The 21,380-nt window shown below is 37.4% G+C and overlaps 3 protein-coding genes across 3 annotated transcripts; all 3 read right to left on the bottom strand.

Moving 5' to 3' along the window:
* Positions 1-1,708: 1,708 nt before the first annotated feature.
* Positions 1,709-6,617, bottom strand: wnt8b (wingless-type MMTV integration site family, member 8b). The gene is made up of 6 exons (XM_017463284.3): positions 6,329-6,617; positions 5,229-5,262; positions 4,549-4,687; positions 3,785-3,910; positions 3,434-3,576; positions 1,709-2,269 (listed from the first exon to the last, which is right to left on the bottom strand). The coding sequence occupies exons 1-6, from the start codon at positions 6,397-6,399 to the stop codon at positions 1,709-1,711; spliced, it is 1,074 nt and encodes a 357-aa protein (XP_017318773.2). The 5' UTR covers positions 6,400-6,617.
* Positions 6,618-9,275: 2,658 nt separating this feature from the next.
* On the bottom strand, positions 9,276-16,124 carry scdb (stearoyl-CoA desaturase b). The gene is made up of 6 exons (XM_017464581.3): positions 15,929-16,124; positions 15,595-15,840; positions 14,380-14,510; positions 13,379-13,584; positions 12,325-12,557; positions 9,276-11,862 (listed from the first exon to the last, which is right to left on the bottom strand). The coding sequence occupies exons 2-6, from the start codon at positions 15,818-15,820 to the stop codon at positions 11,663-11,665; spliced, it is 996 nt and encodes a 331-aa protein (XP_017320070.1). The 5' UTR covers positions 15,821-15,840; positions 15,929-16,124; the 3' UTR covers positions 9,276-11,662.
* A 2,830-nt stretch (positions 16,125-18,954) lies between these two features.
* On the bottom strand, positions 18,955-21,367 carry trmt2b (tRNA methyltransferase 2 homolog B). Its single transcript, XM_017464693.3, has one exon. It carries the CDS (start codon positions 21,224-21,226, stop codon positions 19,799-19,801), a length of 1,428 nt encoding a protein of 475 aa, XP_017320182.1. The 5' UTR covers positions 21,227-21,367; the 3' UTR covers positions 18,955-19,798.
* Positions 21,368-21,380: the final 13 nt, after the last annotated feature.

The raw sequence follows: 21,380 nt of genomic DNA, 5'->3' as shown, positions 1-21,380 counted from the left end.
AGAGCTCTTTTTTCCATTAGATTCAGATGACTGAATGTAACTTGGAGCCTAGAGGAGGTAAGTAAGATCAGCGAGGTGATTCACTGACACGTCTCTAAGTAAAGACTGTGCTTGCAAGCATTAATGCATCACTCAGTGGAGGTTTAATCTGCCTTTTTAATAGGATATCACTTTTACAAGGCCTTAGTTTTGTCACTGGGTGCTACAGTAGGGCTGGCACTTCTGCAGGTGGGATGGAAGCTGGCAAGTATTTGTTTATGAACCCTCCTTGTCTAGGTACAATACTTGAACTAACTTCTATTCATCAAATAGTGTGAATCCATGCAAAGCCTTTTCCCAAAGTCCCTTTGAAGGCGACAGGCCATTGAAGGAGGAGGAGAGGGGGATTAGCTTCTTCAGCAGTGGTGCATTACCAAGGGAGCTGATTAGCTCGCCATTCATTGTTAAATCGAGCAAAGGAAGGCCCTAGAGGAGTGAAAGGAGCCAAATAGGTGGGCTTGGAATAAAACATCCACAGGAAGCCCAATACAGGCCACATGAAGTTTCCCAACATTTTTTCCCCCAAGATGATTGCGTGAAAAGGAGATTAGCATACAAAATTAGAGGCAAGATAATTTGAGGGGCGACTTGGTCCATGTTTTCCCTCTGTCTCGACAAAGTTAATTAAACCAGTATTAAACAGTAAAGAAACATCCAAGTGCCAAGGCGTTGGGAGTTCTTTGAGGATTACTTAGATAGAAAAAGGGCATTTGAAAAGAAGAAATTGAGAGAGGCGTGAAGGAAGGAAGACTATAATTAAAACTCTTTTCTTATTGTTTCCCTGCCCCAGGGTTATCTAACACTAAATACAAAAAAGAATTAGCAAATCTATATGGCATGCTTAAACATTTGGAATCCTGACAAACAATCTACAGTTAGTATATAGGTACTGTTTAAAACATGCAGGACTGTATATATTTATATACTCCAGATCTGTATGTAGTATTTAATTTCATACTTTCATGCAGATTTAACATTTACCATAAAATATTCAGATCACCCTTAAACACTTTTAACCACTTAAAGTGACATAATCCATGAGCATGCAGTTCCTTTTTATACACATTACATATCTTTAATCATAAATGTATGTGGGATGAAATGCAAAATAAAAAAAAAAAATCTATCCAACAAAACACCACTACATATATGAAATAAATTAACAATATAAAAAGTGCTTCATCTTATTTACAGTTCATTTACAGAGAGTATGATTATTATCCCCAATTCGGAACACAATGATATTTAGTTGTTTGTTTGTTTTTTTCAGATTCAGATGTATTATATTCGAAAGAATACAGAGACACAGATTTCTGTTGCTGGAGATACTATTCCAAAGAATGCCTTATTCAAAGTCTACTGAGCCCTAATTTATAGTTGAATACAGTTTTCAGTGATATATATATATATATATATATATATATATATATATATATATATATATATATATATATATATATATAGTGTGTGTGTGTTTCAGTATTGAAACAATGACTAATGTGTAATATTTTCCTCTTCTTTTCTAGCTTTCAGATATATTTAATATTTGCTTGTGTATTGTATGTGTTCTTTTTCACTGTCAGTTTTTTTAATTGCTAATGCACAGTCAAAATTCAGGTTGAATATATTAAAGATTACACTGTGTCATTTTCAAGCCTTAAAGACCACATTAGTGCTTCTTCCTTAAGCGAAGACTTTTTCTTCGACTTGCACTATCATTCTTAACCTGCTTGGCTCTCACACAGTAGTACTTGGTGACAGTCTTGCGGCACTGCTCACATTTTACCGCACAACACCAGTGGAACTTGCAGTTGCAGCTGGATACAGTCTCTGCCCTGCGTTCCTCCACAGCCAGACCACAGTCACTGCATAGCCGCTTGCAGCTACGCTTCTCCCACTTACTCAGACTCTTGCCCTTTTTTAAGCACTCACGGCCTTCGGTGCCTGGAAGGCCTAGTGTACGGTTCTCAACACAGTAATCAGGAGAATCCTCCAGGTGCACCAGCTCCTTACGAGAGATGGAGCTGAAGGTCTCAGCGACGGCTCCGCGACTGGCCGCACTGTTACCCGCACCACGCAGGAGGTCCACCTTAATGGCACGGTGGTACTTCTCTTTCAGGTAGTTGCCCACTTCTCGAAACTCAGGCAACTGAAGCCAGCAGGTCTGAGTGGTGCAGCTGCCGGATACACCATGGCATTTACACGTCCTTTGCATGGTCCCTTTCACAGCCTGGTGTAAGAAAAGTTCACAAATGAAATAAATGATTAATGTGCTTCAGAAAAGAATGAATCATTCTTAACCAGTAATTAATTCCATAAGAACAATTTTTGACTATCATTCAATTCACTAATTCTAGTATTTGTACTCATTTTCCATGTTTTAAAGACTCTTGAATTTGAATTCATCATTTCTCAAGATAACATACAATGAACCCATTCTTGGACAGACTATATGTCCAAAACATGCACTTGACAAAAAAAGGAATTCATTTGAATAAAGAAAAGCAGGTTCAAGGTTCAAGCTTGGGTGTTTCTCTTTTTTTTTTACCTTTTGTGCCTGCACAATATATCTTGACTTCAGATGAAACAAACATCTGTCATTTGAAAGGAAGCGTCTCTTTTCTCAGGGAGGTATTTGCTCTTGATAGGAGGCAGAATCAAGGTTTCACAGTGAGCCGAATTGTTCAGCACAGGAAAGGGGAGTATTTATTTAGCAAGGCCATTGTCAACATGTTTTCTGCCATGGGCAGACCCAATGGTTAATCCATTCAGGATGAAATGAAAAAGAATTCTTTTGCATTTTTTTTTAGTTACAATGATGCTCCAGGTGCTATAGTGAGCTGACAAAACCTGCAGAGGGGTACTGGCAGGAAAAACAAAGCACTTCAGCTGCATGGATGTGATGCCTGTGGCTCTCTCAAGTGCAACAAAGACCAACATAAATGTAAGATCCTTATTGCTAGAATAAAACTAAATGCTTATTTGAGAAGCAACAGAATACAGAACCTTTGCAACGTGTGGCCCCCTAGGTCTTCTAATTAAGCTCGCACCACTGATCCCAAGAATCTTGAGTTGAGGTCTTGTCATAAAGGACATTCACAGGCTGTAAATAGGCCCATCTGGTACAGCGCAAACACTGTTGGGGGAATGAGTGGCACCTTGCTTATAAGGCCATGAATGAAACTCTTGGGTGGTAAGCGAACACTGGAAGTACTAAAAATGATTCAAAAGGCACTTTACATTCTGCTGGTGGCCAGGAGAGCTGCCTATGTTTCAATCCCCATCTTGTAGTGCAGGAGTAAATCCCCCACTCTAACAAACTATCTCTAGCACCCTCTCATAGGCTAAAGTCTGTGGGAGAAACTGGAGAAGCCTTCTTTGACTTTCAGGATACCTTGCGTCCAGCTTCATTGTTGTGCAGGTTCATGGCAGCACGTGCATCTTGCCCAGTTTCTAATGCATCCACAAACTGTTTGGAGATGGCCTCTGCAAAGCCCACATTATCACTGCAGCCTCCCCACAGCCAGCCTTGACCACCTGAAACATAGCCACGATATCACTTACATACCACATAAACCAGCAGCACCTATCCCTCTTGTTATTACTAAGTAAATACATAAATTAATAATATTTGCCCAATGTTCCTGGGATGGGCTCCTGACCTCTTAAACAACTACAGTGTTGTTTTTACTATTGTCTGTGATTGTGTATATCGTAGTGTTCTTTTTACAGTATGTATACTTACCTCGTTGACCATTCCTGGTGTCATCACAGCCACAATTATCAAAGTCGCCCAGGCTGCAGTTCCTTGTAAGAGTGTACATAACCCCAGCAGAACTGATGGCATGAACAAATGCTGTCTCCCGGGTTGCTGCAAACAGAAATTAGCTTGAAACTATTTCTGATTTTTGTTCACAGTATTTTTGTGCCCAGCAAGACGTACTGGATGTCCTGACCAAAGTGATTTAAAATCTCTTAATTTTATCTGCATTTCCTTGTAGACTACTTGATAAGATATTAAATACTGTTTATGACTGCTCACAGGTTTGTTTGTTGAATCAAACAGTGAAGCGCACAGTTGGCATAAGCTCAGCAGTCTCTCAATTAGGCAGGGGTCGGCACTAGACTGGGTCAGGTTTCCTTTTAGCACTTGAAGAATTCCCAGTGAAAGGAGACTAAGGCGAACCTTTGACCCACACCCTTCAGATTAAGAGGACATCCATTTCACTCACTCACGCTGCCTCACAATAACATCTAGGTGGCCTTATATTTACTCACGTATATGCAAGGTTTAACTGATTTGAGAAAACAGTATATGTGGCTACAGTAAACAGTGTTCAAATGGTTTCGAATCAGATTACTATGACTGGATGATCTTATTGTAATACATAAATAAAACTGAGTACTAACTCATTAGACTGACAAATGACAATTTTTTTTTTTTTTTTTTTATTGCACTGGGACACACAAAGAGTATATTTTGAGTAATCTTTCAAATCACACACTTACCACTTCTGAGTCCGCTGTGGGTGGAAAGCTGAAGGGCTCGTTCTGGACAGTTCCAGCGCTCCCACACAAACTGATACTTGCATTCCTCAATCCCACTCTGAGCGCCTGCAGCTACACTACTGGAATAGATCAGGTAAGCCTGCAAAAGCAGAAATACTTAAACAACTTGATCCTTTTCACGCACCCACCCACACACTCTCACACACACACACACACACACACACACACACACACACACACACACACACACACACTTTGGTTTAAGCTTCTGCAGGCAGGCTCACATGATCTGTATATACGTATTCATCAATTAAGATCAGACGTGGTTTGGTCTCTTGTTAAGACTTTGACTATAACTGATCCATACACATCAGTACAGCTGAATCACTCACAATGTGAATGGGTTCAAGGGGGATAAAAAAAATAAAATAAAAAACTATGAAGATCAATTATGTGAGTTATAGTCTACCCTAGCATCAGATTAGAAATCTTCTAAGAAATAATTCCTAATAGTGAATGTGCTGTGAGATTTAAAAATAAAAATAAACATGTCATTGGGATGCACTATTTGCATTGTAATGATTTATCTTAAAACAATGATCAACTTAAATCAGTGCTAGGATACTTTGACTCTCTGATTTTAGATTAAGATCTTAGTAGATCAAAAGAAGTTGGCTTACTTTTGGGCCAGTCATCAGGAAATTATTCACTGACCTGGAAGACAGCGCAAAATGTTAGCTCTCGCCCATGACGAACAATTTTCTACACAAGACTTCTACAATACTTAGGATAAAAGGTTGCATCACATATACAACAAACAAACAAACATATACAACAAACAAACAAATAAATAGTAATACTTTTTCATACATATAAATAGTATATATGAAACAGTGTTACTGATTACAGTTACTACATAGATTCCTGAAATTAGATACAAACAGTTAATTGCAGTATGTACATATATTTTATTATTTTAAAAATAAACTTGGGATGGAAATCTGTGATCTGAAGAAAAAAGCTATATAACGATGACACGTGGTTATGTTGGATATGTTAAAAGTAATACATCCATATTATAAAAGAAGAATGGGAATTTAGAGGATACACAAAGAGGTTAAATACAGTTAAATAAAGTCAATGAATGGGCAAGTAATTAGAAAATATTTATAGCACATTCAAAATGTGTAATATAACTTTTGATATCTCATTTTTATTTTTTTTTATTTTGTACTATTACTATATTTACACACTACCTGTCTATTTCAGACCCCTTCAGGGAGGATTACTTGGTCTAATATTATTCTACTCATCATGGTCATCATGAAACCAGAACTTTAGACGGGACTTCACATTTCCGTTCCAAAATCTCAAAATGTCAAATATCACGAAGAGGTCATTCTGACAATTAATTAGCCTAAACAAAATAATGCTAACATCAAACGATTTGATTACAAAAACAGTTGCCAAGAGGATGAGTAACTACAAACACATTCGCACACACAAACACACAAAAAGCGATAAACAATGACTTAAAATAAGTTAAATGATTGATGAATGCAATATATAATCTTTAAAAAAAATTGTGTGTGTGTGTGGGGGGGGGGGGGGGGGGGGGTCAGGCTTAAATTTGTTATTAAATGAATAAAATCATTGTGCTCTACAATTTGGCCTAATTCCCATGGAAATGACGGCAGTTGTAGTATGTGAACATTTTCACAAGACAAACAGTAGTACAAATAGTTTTTAATGATAGTTTTAAAGTGTAAACGTAGCTTACCAACTGCAGCAGGATTTCATGTGAACCATCAAGATGAAAATGTAATAATAAACGTCCAAATGGATGAACATCCTGAGAGAGCGATGTTAAAGCCAGATGTTAGCCTAGAAAACGGAATCAGGCACAGCAGAGTCTATATAAGCTACAGGCAGCCTCTGAAATGGATCTGCTCTCATCCCAAACCGAGATTATCTGCTTAATTAAAGCCTTTTCCCCCCTTCTTAGCCTTTCAGCCAATCAGCACTATTGTGCCTAGGAAAGACTGAAATGATCAAAAGGGCACAGTGGCTCCCCGGGGCCAAATAGCGGGGAAGAGCTCAGTGCCTTAGCAGTTGGGGCGAATCCATATGAATTCGGACTGGAGATCGCTGATCTCCTCAAAAACTCAATTTCCCCAGTGTGGGACAGTAACCTGGGACCCGAGGATGGTCGGGGATTGTCAAACGTCAAATGTTATTTCTTCTATGTTGAGGAAATTAGCGCAGTTTTACAGAAGAGACTTAGATTAAATCATCCTTAATCCAGATCAGCCCCTTTATGTAGACTGAAAATGGTTATTGGGGTGTTTTCTAGTTCTTTTCCTTGTACGAGTTTATAAATTCTCCAAATGCATTACTGCCTAACTGTATACATAGCATCTGTGCCATGTGTATTCTCTAAGCTTTATTGTGTCTTCTATACATATTTATTCTTCTCAATCCTTATAATTATGTGTCTTGCTGTCATATTGGTGTATGTACTGGAAGCTTCACTTCACACCAAGTCAAATTCCTTGTGTGTGAGCAAACTTGACAATAAAGCTTATTCTTATTCTTCTTCTTCAAGTCTCAACATTCTCAGAGATGGGATTGGTGTGCTGAATGTAAAGGTGAGCGTGTAGCACTCTAAACTCTATAATCGACTGCAGATGATTTAAAAAATAGACCAGCTAAATTATCAAATGTACGACTGAGCAAAACTATTCACTGGAAAGAAGAGACCGAATTAAGGGGATTGAATGAATAGAAACTGTGCAGATCGATGTAATGAAACTAACGGGTCATGACGACACTGTGTTTTCTCTCCTAATCCTGACAAACTCAAAGCTCTTTTGTTGTAATCTTCAATAATCTTCAGGGTTTTCACAGCTCACGTTCCCTTTAATTTAAGATTAAGGAATGTTATTATAAAGAGACGCTTCTGGATTATGACCTGAAAGGGGCGGGGGGGTTGGGGGGTAATGTGAAGTTGATTGTTAAACCATGGATTTGCCCGAATCCGAATGCTTTGATTCTCAATTATATCTTGTAAATTAACTTGTCAAAATATTAAGCCACAAAAACAAACAAACAAACAAACAAACAAACAAAAACAAAGAACATGTTCAATGCTATTACACTAACCATTTTATGTACTTCATATTTATGATTACTTCTATTACTTCTATTCTATTTAATTTTGATGACGCTGATGACAGCAAGCTATAGCCTACACCAAAAATTAAATAAATAGCCTAGTTAGATATAGATAGATAGATAGATAGATAGATAGATAGATAGATAAATAAATAAATAAATAAATAAATAAGTGAACTTATCTCACATAACTTATAGTTATGTGAACTTATCTCTTCTCTTTAACTCCAATTGCCATGGCAAGTTTTGGATACTGAGCTCAAATGTATAAATTTTCAACAACAAAAAAATTGAACTTAAAGTAATCCATTTTCTTGACCAGTAAAACTTAACCTTTTTCAGTTCAAAAAGTTATCTTCAAGCTTAGTTTCCTCACGTTTTTAAGGCAGCAGATGAACTATAGTTTCTAAGTTTAACCAACCTGAATAAATCCTACAGTTTACTAAGTCAGTTATTGAAAAGGCATTACACAAATAACACCATCTTTTTAATGTGATGCTGATTAACCACTAAAGACAACAACAACACTAACTAACAACTACAACATGGGCCATTGCTTAACAATAATACAGTATTAGGATGTATGCAGGGTATATTCAGTAAGAATGCGCAATAAGAGATGAGATTCAGTTGTACTTCCACCTGCCTGCTGATTTTAAGGAGTGCACGAGTGCACTTCAGTTTGAAGTCAGCAGAGGGAGCCAGCGTCCAACACACACACAGACAGACAGACAGACACACACACACACGCGTTAGTGTTATTACCCTTGTGAGGAACTTCCTTTGACATCGTGAGGCTGTTAATGCAGGTAATTAATGCTATGCCTACGCCTGAATCTAAACCTAACCTTAACCTCAGTAACCAAGAGGAAAAATCATTTAACTTTCTCAGTTTTTAAATAAAAGCTACAGTTTTTCCATCCATCCATCCATTCATCTGCTATACTGCTTATCCTTCCTTCAGGGTCACCGGGAAACCTGGAGCCTATCCCAGGGAGCATCGAGCACAAGGCGGGGTACACCCTGGACAGGGTGCCACTCCATCGCAGGGCACGATCACATACACATTCACACACCACGGATACTTTGGACATGCCAATCAGCCTACCATGTATGTCTTTGGACTGGGGGACAAAACCCCCGCAGCACAGGGAGAACATGCAAACTCAGCAAACACACGGTGTTCTCCCACCACAGTGGGACTCGAACCCCCAACCCTGGAGGTGTGAGGCCACCGTGCTGCAGTTTTTGTTAAAAAGAAAGAAATACCTTGTGGGAAGCAGTCAAGTTTTCTAAATAAAACTGCATTTTATTTTAAAATGTGTCCTCACAGCCTACATTTCATGTATTTCACTAAATATTAATGTATTCCTATATCTGATAGCTGGTCATCACAAAGGGCTACAAACATGCTGAAATCTATTTTTACTTCAATGCATTTGTTCCACCTGTGGTAATACATGACTGATGAAAGTTAAATGACAGTTTTATGCAAAACTATCGCTGTTATATTTCCACAAATATCCATACAAATGAATGCACAACTCATAAAATACTTTTAGAATTTTTTTTTATTTATTCAATTGTACATAAAGTGACAACTTTCCTTGACCTTACTTTAAGGCTTCCATACAGGTAAATACCTGGTGTAAAATATCGAGAGAAATAATAATAAATACTCACTTTTATTTTTAAAATATCAGTGGTTAATGTGAGAAAACATACAGTAAGTAGCCTATATAGGCCTACTGTATTTGATAGAGTTTCTGTAATATAGAACATTTCATCTACAGAAATATACTGTAAAAAAAGAAAATTTGACTTAACTTAAAATTTCAAGGCAACTTTCTGCACAATTTTGCTGAGTTTACTCAACTTCACTTAACTCAATTTTTTAACCAAGCCGTGCAGCAAGTTTCCTTGAAATTTTAAGTCAAGTCAAATTTTCTTTCTTACAGTGTACACAGAAAGGGCCTGCTGTGAGTACTGTTAAACAGTATAAGAATGGGCATGGGAGATATTTTTATCTTGATCTTACATTCACGTATCAAAGGAATCTAATAAACAATTTTCTTTAAAAATACATCTCTGTTGATATTATGGACAACCCACAAATTCTTATAGTGCATTACACATTCTTAAATAAATTTACAATTAGAAACAATTCAGCATAAAATAGTACATATGTTTCTCCCCACATACAATTCAGAAATTGGTTGGAAAAAAGAATCATAACAGTTGTTAAATTTTGAGATGACAAGGCCAATATCCCCCCCCCCAAAAAAATAAAACTTCCAGAGAAAATCCTCCGCTTTCATCAAATTATAGTACATGGAGTTCTATGGTCTTCGCATTAAAGAAGGATGGTCATATAGAAGAGAAAACATACTGTATGAGCTGAGCTATACAGTGTACCACAATGAATAAGCAGTACCCACTTTCTTGTTATTACTTTAAACACTTTCAAATATGATCACTAATCCTGCGTTTCATTTAGTTTAATTCAGCTGTGTAGGTAGACAGTTTTTTCTGGGCAGCATTTTCACACTGCCTAGATGAACACTGTCCTATACAGGAGGCAGCATATTGCGTTCATCTTCTTAAGTACTTTAGTTTGGCTTTTAACTCTGAAGTTATCAAATGTATCTTTTGTAGTGAAGGCAATCTGATAACTCTGTTCAATGAACTAGAGCTCAATGAAGGTTTGAAAAACATGGTGGATAGAATTATTGCTCTAACCGCTCCTGCTCTTGGTAGGAAGAGGTTTACATGTATAAGTTACTTGGCATATCCATACATTTTTCAGTGTGCCCATAGGTGATCCCATGATTCAGTTTAACTCGATAATGTACCATTGACAGGCAACTTAAGTTAAACTCTTAGCTAGTGGTAATTTTAACTGGTTATGTTAGTTAGCTTCCTCTGTGATAAAAGAGCTAGCTGTTTAAAAAGCATAGTTGTGCTTTTAAAAATGCAAATTCCATTTTGAAAATTTGTGTCCTCTGACCTGACTATCAGTTTTAGGCAGAAATGCAGAGGAGCTGATGATTGAAAGCTTATACTAAAAATTATTTAATAGTCTTCCACCTAATTAAAATGAAGACAGATTATTGTGATCTTACCTAAAGGAATATGAACTAAATTCAGGGGTGCCAAAATTTGTGCAATTTCATTTCTCTGTGAGAAGAGAAAGATTTTTATGCAATATATATAATTTAAGCAGTAGTATCAAAATAAGAATTTGTTCAGTGTTCGGACAATGTTAAACTTTTAACAATAAATTAAAATTTATTCAGCATTTTTGTTTACAAAAATGTAAATCTGAAAGGCCAGCACAGTTGTCTATTTTTGAACATAAAATTTAGTTATAGAATTTATTGATTTTACAATAAAATATGTCAGTGTGCAACTCAGTAGCATCAGTGCACAAAGAAATCATTACCTGTTGCTTTAAAACTTTGTTACTTTTATCCGTTCTGTCACTTCTTTCACTTTTATCACTTTATGACGACTTGAATGTAAACGGAAATTGCCTAAGGGATTATTAGCACATATGTAGTTATATAAGTTGTAACTGTATAGCTTGCATAGTTTATCATAAAAATGTTCTTAAGTCACTGTGAATTGAACATTTTAAACACCACTGATATTGATTACCTTTAGCTAAATACACTAGTTAAGCAATACTGTTACTGTGCCTTAGAGTTAGAGCGAATCATGTGTCCAAATTAAACTTTCCAGTGCTAAAGTACACATAGTTTCATAATAAAATAGCCAAAAAAGAAACAGTGGTCTTTAGTCTGTGTAATCAAGACTAGAATTCTGAAAGCAGTGTAAGATTGGAGTAGGACCTTCGCTGCACACTTTGCTTCACAAATATGTTTAGATATTGGTTTAGCTTCCCATGACACATTTCGGATACTGAAATGTTAGAAATGACTTAGCCACTTTTGTGACTGCCATCACCAGTACGCTTAACCCGAGCCATGATTGTGTCATGAGATGGTTTCTTACAGTCTTGGGCAAGTCCAATGTAGCACATCAAATCAATAAACACCTTGGTGAAGTTCAGAAAACCGCCATGCTCACTGGTAGCATAGTCATATGGAAATGTGTGATGGTAGTTATGGAAGCCTTCCCCTGGAATGAAAATAAATATGAAGGGATGGACAATATTAATACATTGTTGAATGCTCCATATGTCTTTCTTTGTTAATCTTATTGAAATGGGATAGTGTTAGTACAGACTTTCAGGGCTACTATCATATCTACAATTTTTAGACATTCACTGTATAAGGGTCAAAGAGAAGCTAATGTGAACAATTATTATGTGACATTATACCACTCATACTCTTACTGTTTTCTCATAAGGGTATGCACATGCAACTAATACATATTAGGGGAGGAATACGGTTCAAAAGTGCAAACTTCTCATATGTCAATTATCAAAGTTGCTATAAAGGATCACAGTAAAATGAAAAACTCACAATAATAATTTTATTTTAAAACTCTTTAAATTTTTAACCCATAAACACATGTGTCATGTAAACAAATGGTTAGATGCAAAACATACAAAAGATCAAGTATTTCAAATCCTCCTACCTACAGCACTGAAGGCAACAAACATGTTCTCTCTGGGGTTGATGTTGTGGTCAAAGGGCCTCATGCCCCACATGTGGGCAGCACTATTAACCAGCCAGGTGGCATTAAGGACCATAGCGTATCTCAGAAGGCCTGGGATGAAGTAAGCCACCCACAGGCTTTCCCCCCAGAAGTACCAAGGCACCAGTGTGGGAATGATGAAGCAAATCACCACTACAGACGACTTATAATACCTAAAATTACGTTAATGCACACATTTAATCTCTCTTTAAACTTTAAAGGAACAGATTGGAAAAACAAGCATAAAAAGCAAACATAATTTGTATTATATAGCATATTTCTCATTTAAAACTCTATATTATGCTAAAGGCCACGATTCCCCTAAGTGATTTCTTAATCAGCTTGAAGGGATATCAACATGAATTGCTTAAACTGTGTGGAAAAACCTGCAAAAGCTAATTTAGCAACTTTATGTTAAAATTAATTTCTACAATATTTCCAAGCCAGTCACTGTCCTTCTAACTGAACTGACAGCTCTGTGAGATATGTTCTGAGGGTACTATATGTTCAGCTGACTTTAGATGTGCTAATCCCTTTTCAAAGAGATTCCAGGACCACTGTAGGACTGCATGCACAAGAGTGGGATGGGTCACTGAACCCTGCTCATTCACTGTGGCCTGATGTGTGATTTGGCAGAGGTGGGCAGTCTTTATAAACGTGCCACACCACACAATGTGAGTAATACTTTGGCTCAAATGAGGGACAGGGAGTGAAATAACCCTACTTTCATCAAGTTGTAGAATGTATTTAGACATATTTAAAACAAATTAAAAACCATTATTGGTAGGATATAGTGTAAATCCGCATAAATGTTAGGTCAGCAAATATGAAACATTAATATTAATAATGGTGATATAACAGTGAACAAAAGAATTTGGTACAAAGACAAATACAAATTACAGATACTTTACCCAATAAAGTGGTTTCTATATTTTAATCTATGAAGTTACAAGTTCAGCAATTAAAGTGAATAAAATTTATTGCATGTTTATACCTTCTCTGGAACATAACGACAGGATCTGCCTTGAGGTCACTGACGTCCAGCTTGCTCCCTTTCTCAATGACCTCTGGGTGCTTACGTACCAGCAGCCAGCCAACATGAGAAAAGAAGAAGCCTCTCCTGGCATTATGGGGGTCTGCATGGGTCTCTGAGTACTTGTGGTGAACACGGTGGTCTCTAGCCCACTCATAGATATCATTCTGATTGGATAGAAATAGCAGAGATGACAATAATCAATCAAGTGCTACATATTAAGCATAATTATAACTAGTGTTATATAATGACAAATCAGAAGGTGAGATCATGTACAATACTTATCAGCAGGGATTTACCAGTTTGATATAAAAAGTACTGCTGTCTGGGACAATACTACCTTGAAATGCTAGATTTTATTGGATTGATTTCAAAGTAGGACACAAATTGTCTAAAAGCCTGTCACTATCACTGCTCTCAAAACTTGGCAACAAAGCCTGAACACAATCAGTTTGGTTACTTAGAACAGGGGTTCTCAAACTTTTTGCAACCAGGGACCCTTTTAACTGTAAAATAAATTCCACAGACCCTCAGCACAGGTTTTATTTTTAACATTTAAATGTTTACAATGCTATTTTTTTTAGAACCATAGTACATTCTTTTCCTGAACATGGCATTATCAGAACACATTAGGTCTATCAATAAATCAATATTAATTATAGGCCTACTTGTTGTTGTTTTTTTCATTTAGGTATTCAACATATTAAATTCAAGTGACCAGTCAAATTAAAAAATCACTGGCCCTCTGGCTGTGCTTCACAGACACCTCTGGGTGTCTGGACCCCACATTGAGAATCACTGACTTTGAGGATGTTGGCACTAGATTAGTATCTGTGATCAGCCCTTACTCAGTTTATATAAAATTGGTATCATAATAAAAAATGTAAATATTGGGATCCCTGTTTTGCAGTACTCAAATGTAAACTGGGTCATGATTGAATCACTTAAGACAATTCATTTACCTGAAAGGCCATGGAGTTTGCAAAGGCCAAGTAGATTCTTAATGGCAGTTTAGCTTTATAGGACCTGTGGCTCCAGAGCCGATGTGCCCCTGCTGTCACTCCCGTGGCACTAATTATGAAACACACCCATGCTGTAAAATGAAATAGAAACATTTATAAGAATATTCAGGCTCTCTCTTCTTTACTGAACTGCTGATTCCATGGTATTTATATATGAGATTCAGGGCCGTTAGGTTGCTTAGGGCCCCCAAGAATTAGGGGGCTCCAAAAGAATGCAGAATTTTTTAAAGAATATTTGTAAGATGTAGTCTCTTAGGGACCCCAGAGGGTCAGAAACAGCCCTGCTGAGAGGTGTGCCTTTCCTGCTCAAAGATGTTTTACATGGGTGCTGAATGTCTCACTGTGTTGTGTGTTCAGACAAGGTCTGCTTGGACTATAGAATCCCAAAGGAAAATTCTGCTAGATACAAATATTGTCTAGCTCACAACAGACAGCCTATTGACACACTGATTGTGCATTGTTCGGTTGGGCAAAAACATGGTGTGGTCATCCAAAACTCTGGAACACAATTTTTAGTCGTTAGAAAGGGGATACTCTTAGAAAGGGGATTTTGTCGAATAATTCAGGGTTCTTAGCCTTCAAAAAAGGAGCCTATTCCAATCCCCTTCTGATAGGAAAACACAACCCTGCTGGGAAAAAAACAACAGAAACCCTTATAGATTACCTTCTACTGGTAATTTGGTGCCTTCTGTTGGAGGCATGTTATGTCTAGTGGATACCATTAAGGACCAATAATGGTAATGGTTTTAATGGTTAGCTGATCGTTTGGAATAGTATTTGTAGTGGAAACCATTAGAATTTCTGCGATGGTTCCTATTGTTTCTTGTTTGTTTTGTTTTCAGCAGGCATGACGCTCTATGACTCTCAATCTCTCAACAACAAAATCATTTCAGTACATAGCCTATAATATATTAAAAACTGGATTAGACAAAATATAATCTGTCATTCGTTCAAATTTGGAGAAAAGCATGACTTGTTGACGTGTTAGTCTCTAACAAAAGACCGCGTGTTTCTTGACAGGCAGCACAGGAAACGCCCCCTCGCATCCAGAATAGCGCCTCCCTTAAACACTTGCATAATATTATATAATGTTATTATATAACACATTAAATGTTAAGATATTGGAGCACAGAATAAGAAGAAGAGCAAACCCACCCCATAACAGTGTAGAAGCTTTAGCAGAAGGGATCAGGGTCAGTCCGTAAACAGCTCCGATGTGCAGTAAAGTCATCAGCACAACATTTCTCCATACTATCTTCAATGGAGGCGACACGCCTTCTTTCTCTTTGTAGGATTCGTCAAAAGCATCATCTACCCACGTTCTTTCGCCATTTTCCTTTTGCCTGGCTGAATAACAATCTCTCTTTACTGTATCAGTCATATTTTCAGTTTGGCCTGGGGCTATGTGAAAGAGACAAAACATCATTGTTATACACGCAACAACAACAGCACATGCGGAACTGTATTTTGTTTCTACTGCCTTACTCACGCTGCTCTCAAATGCCGGTTCACAAAACCTCCGTGTTGTCGTCCACCTGCCTTTCTATGCGAGATACAGTAGGCTACTGAAGAGCTGCACGTCAGGAGCGCGTTTCGCAGCTTGCTTTATTCCGCTTGCTTACCTAAGCCCCTCCTTCCGGTTATACGGTGTTATAAATGTTGCAGTTGGTTGGGAGGCGGCGGATGCCACCTAGTTTTGCTAGTCTCATTGGCTGTCCGCTGGTCTGATGTTCAGGCTGGATGCTACAGCCTCAACAATCTCTTTTTCTCTCTCCTCCCAGTCACACTATTCATTGCAGCCCAGCTCGAATTGCACAAGTGGCAGTGACACAGACTCGTTGTTTTTGCCACTCACTCCATGCCCAAGAGTAACCCTGGGAAAATGGTGGTCATTGCACTTTAATAACCATCAATAAAAAGCTTATCTATTTCTATATTTTATCTTAACACCCAATCACTCAAGAGCAGATTCATTTCTCCTTAAAGGAACACATTCAGAGCTGTAAATATATATATATACATATACGTATATGTATATATATATATATATATATATATATATATATATATATATAAATATACGTATATATATATATATATATATATATATATATATATATATATATATATATATATATATATATATAAAACAGACAGTATTTCTGTGGCAGTTTAAGATTAAAATATTATTTGCAGCAAAGTGTCTTACATTCAAGGTATCATGAACATCTGCAAAATACTACTACTAATAATAATAAGGAGAAGAAGAAGAAGAAGAAGAAGAAGAGGAAGAATCATCATCATCATCATCATAAACCACAGCAGATTGCACTTTAATAACCATCAATAAAAAGCTTATCTATTTCTATATTTTATCTTAACACCCAATCACTCAAGAGCAGACTCATTTCTCCTTAAAGGAACACATTCAGAGCTGTAAAAAAATAAAAATAAAAAACAGACAGTATTTCTGTGGCAGTTTAAGATTAAAATATTATTAGCAGCAGTGTCTTACATTCAAGGTATCATGAACATCTGCAAAATACTACTACTAATAATAATAATAATAAGAGGAAGAAGTAGAAGAAGAATCATCATCATCGTCATCATCATAAACCACAGCAGACAGCAAGGAATATGTCTGTTTTTACGTTTTTAAACTGCAGGAAAGAATTCTGAAGTTCAGACAACACAATACTGAATGTTGAATCTTGAATGATGAGTGGTGCAGCCGGTGGCATTGCCACCTCACAGCTACAGGATCCTGGGTTTGATCCTTGACACTAGTCTTGTGAAAAAAATAAGGGTTTTTGACATATTTGGACAAGGAAACATTTGATCATCTTTGAAACAGTGCCTATTAATAAAGTTGATATACTTGAACAAAACCACAAGGGAAAAAAAGTTTTTTCAATCATTTATACAACAGAAATAACAACAGATGTGATATTCTTTTGTGGAAAATCTAAGTACACGCAGGCCTCAGAAGCTAGTATTGCCCCCTTTAGCAGAAATGACTTCTTGTAGGCATTATGCATAATTGTCCACCAGGCTTACTAGAATTTTTGACCATTCTTCCATACAATATTCTTTCAGTTGTAAGATGTTTGAGAGGTTTTCTTGCATGTACTGACCATTTCAAATCCCCCCACAACATTTCAATGGGATTCAAATCAAGGCTTTGACTAAGCCATTCCATAACACTCCATTTCTTCTTTTTGAGCCATTCCTTGGTGGATTTGCTAGTGTGCTTAGGATCATTATCCTGTTGAAAGGTCCACTTTCAGTTCAACTTCAACGTTCAGACAGATGGCCTCACATTATCTTCAAGCACTCTTTGATATGATGCAGAATTCATAGTTGAATCAATGAATGCAAGCTGTCCAATCCCTGAGGCAGTGAAGCAACCCCAAACCATAACATTTCCACCACCGTGCTTCACCGTGCTTCTGCTGAAATGCTGTCTTTGGTCTGCGCCAAACATGTCTGCTGTTACTGTGGCAAAACAACTCTATCTTTGATTCATCTGTCCAGAAAACATTATTCCAAAAGGCCTGTTCTTTGCTTCTATGCACACTGGCAAACTGTGGTCTTGCTCTAATGTTCTTTTCAGATAGCAAAGACTTTTTCTTGGCACGCCGTGTGAAAATGTCAAATTTTATGTGTCATTTAATACAGTGTATCAACTTTATTAATAGACATTGTTTCAAAGAGGATCAAATGTTTGCTTGTCCAAATATGTATTGAATTTTTTTTTTTCCATGAGGTGTACTTATTTTTCACTTCACTCTATGTTCTCTCCATGTTCACATTTGGTTTCCAACTGTCAAAAAACATACAGGTAGGTGGATTGGTAATGCAAAATTCCCCCAAGGTGTGAATGATGCCATATGATGGACTGGTGTCCCATTCAGGGTGAATTCTCCCTTCTTGCACGCAGGACTTCCATTATTGGCTACGGATCCACTGCAAACCTGATCAGAATAAAGTGGTTACTGGAGATAAATGAATGAATGCTCAATGCTCTGTCACACTCTAAATAAGCCGGTTTATTTTTTCTCCCCAAAGGCTCATTGAGTCTACTATCATTTCTTGGGTTTATTTGTACAGGATTTTATACTATAGATATTGCCATAAAGCAGCTTTATAGAAATGTAGATGTAGTAATGATGGTAATTCTGCTTCTTTTTAGTAAGGTTGATCGCTTGGCTTACCAAACAGAGCTGACACTTTCAGCTCCCCAATAGCTCATTGGGTTTCTTCTTAACCAGAGAAAGTTTGTATATTACAACCAGTGATTGTTCTTTGTTGAATTTTGGCTGAAATTGTTTAATAAAATATTGTACCAGCATTAAAAAATTTACATTTATCAGAATTTTGCAGGTCTAATGTACTGATAAATTATTGACATTGTGTACATGATAAAGGTATGGTTATACCGAACATGTATTAATAATTTATGTCAGTACTCAAGGTTGTTAAACATTTAAGAATATTATAATCCTGACCCCTACACATGAATAACCCCTTCTTTATTCTGTTTCATAATGCAATGTCATTAACAAAGAAACTGTCCTGATCAAAGTTACTCTGTCCTTTCCAACAAATGTACTGACCTATTACAGTGTCTTCTGATTACACAAGGTAACATTATTTCATCTTTCTGACATTGCATTTCTTGCCTCATGCATGGGCTTGCCTAATCTGTACACTCTGATGCAAACTAGTATGTAATAAATAACCTCTCACATGGTAAACAAATGAACTGCATGTTGCAACATATCGACAAACTACTGCAATACCTGGAGTGAATATGAACAGTAAAAAAGTCTTTTAAAAAATATGTACTTAATGAATATATGAATATATGAATATATACATATATATATATATATATATAAAAAGTATAATAGGGGGCATGGTGGCTTAGTGGTTAGCAGGTTTGCCTCACACCTCCAGTTTTGGGGGTCCAATTTTCTTCTCCAGCCCAAAGTGTCATCTCTAAATTGTGTGAATGTGTGTGTGAGGTTCCTTTTAATCACACTTATTCTAAGAACAGGAGCTTTCTTTGGAGCTTTTTTCACTCAAAATGATTGAAAAACATGTAGAGACATATAGAGAGATCTCCATGTCATGATTAGTTGGATGTGGTTTCTTCTGTTTACAGAGCCTTGGGCACTAAACAGACTGGATATTTTCCTCCACATTTTAGGAACACTATTCCAAAATGTATTTTTTTAATTATTTTTTTTTTTTTTAAATACATTTTTAGGACACTACAGTTCTACAGACCACACCAGAAGAAATAAATGATATGTTATATTACAGCAGTTTTTATAAGTTTGTTACACTTAATTATTCATCGTTCCAAAACAAGCACCAGTTCACAGTGAGGGGTGTGTGGAAACATGTCCACAGGAACAGCAAGCTTTGGAGTAAAGGCCTCTCCAATGAGCTTTCTCTTCAAATCGGTCTTTCCACAAAGCTCCCTGAAATTCCGCATCGCTTCTCCTTCTGGCTTGCAGGATATATAGATAAGTCTTTGTATGTTAGGATGATTGCGCAGGGCTTGGATGACTCTATAATGCAGCCCTGCCCTGGATGGATTCATGACAGCTGTGAGTGTTCCCTCAGAGTGCATCGTGGGTATCAGTTTAGGAAGAACAACCTCTGCTTTTCCTGATAGAAACTGACAGTTCTGAATACCATTTAATGCTGCGTTATATTTCGCATCCTCTATAGCCTGCTCAATCAGCTCAATACCAATGACCTTCTTCAGTCTTGGGGATAGTGAAATGCCAATAGCTCCTGTACCACAGCAAACATCCAGTAGAGTACCCTTTTCACCAGCCTTATTCAGCTCTGCTACGGTCATGTACAGGGCCTCTGCAGCACTCCTGTTCACCTGAAAGAAAGAATCAGCAGAGATGCGGAACTTGAAGCCAAGAATCTCCTCGTAGATATGGGGCTCCCCATACAGCAGCTGGTAGGGAGAATCTTCATGACTGCACCTGGTTATGGTGCTTTCCTGAAAATAAAGTGAGTCCAGCTGGCAAACTGTTCCTGGACCTTTTGTGAAGTATTGTACTAGAGATGCTTTATGGACCGCAATCTCCTCAAGACTTAGGTTTTGTGGATGGAAATATACTATGGCCATTGTGTTACCGGCAGAGTTTGTTCTCACTGTAATTTCTCTCCAGTGTCCTCCATCATGAAACATAATGCATGGTTTTAGTGGTGAAGCACGTATAAAATCCTCATAACACCTTCCCACCAGACTATGCTTTGATGGCATGTTAAGAAGATGGTCACCGTGAATACAGACAATGTTTCTACCTTTCCCAGTGCCAATGTAGAATCCGACAGTTTTTGGATCTCCATCTACTCCTTTGTTGACAGAGAAGGTGGATTTATTGCGGTAGCCATCCCTCACTGGTGAAGGCACTATGGGGAGAACAGGAAAACGGAGCTCTGCCTTATCAGATGTCAGAGACGAGTCCTGTGCCAGGTGATTAGTCATCTGAAGTAAGATCTTGAGCTGTTGTTCCTGTTTCCACTGAAGCTGCTCCTCATAACTCAGTCGCCACAAAGGGGTCACCGTATCAGCTAGTCTTTCCTCCAGTGACAGATCTCCTCCATCTGAAAGCCAGGATTTCTTTTTTCTTCTTTTCTTTTCAGCACTGCTTGCACACACTAAACTACGATTTAGTATTGCATAGCTTACAGGAACTTTTAGCAGATCCCCAGGCCATTTTAACAATAATGGCAATATCTTATTCAGGTGCATTTTCCTGATCGTTTTTCTGAAGTCTTACAAGTCAAGACGTCTAGGAAATCTTTCCATTACTGTAGTTGTTTCGTCTATTCTGTTTTGTTTTTTTTTCTCAACTGTATTCGCGTTGCTTGTTAGGCAAAGCCGTGACGCATAATTCCTGCGTCTA

This window comes from Ictalurus punctatus, chromosome 3 (assembly GCF_001660625.3).
Source record: "Ictalurus punctatus breed USDA103 chromosome 3, Coco_2.0, whole genome shotgun sequence".
Lineage (NCBI taxonomy): Eukaryota > Metazoa > Chordata > Actinopteri > Siluriformes > Ictaluridae > Ictalurus > Ictalurus punctatus.
Note: the sequence above shows the minus strand (reverse complement) of the source record. Positions and strands in the feature narration are given on the sequence as shown.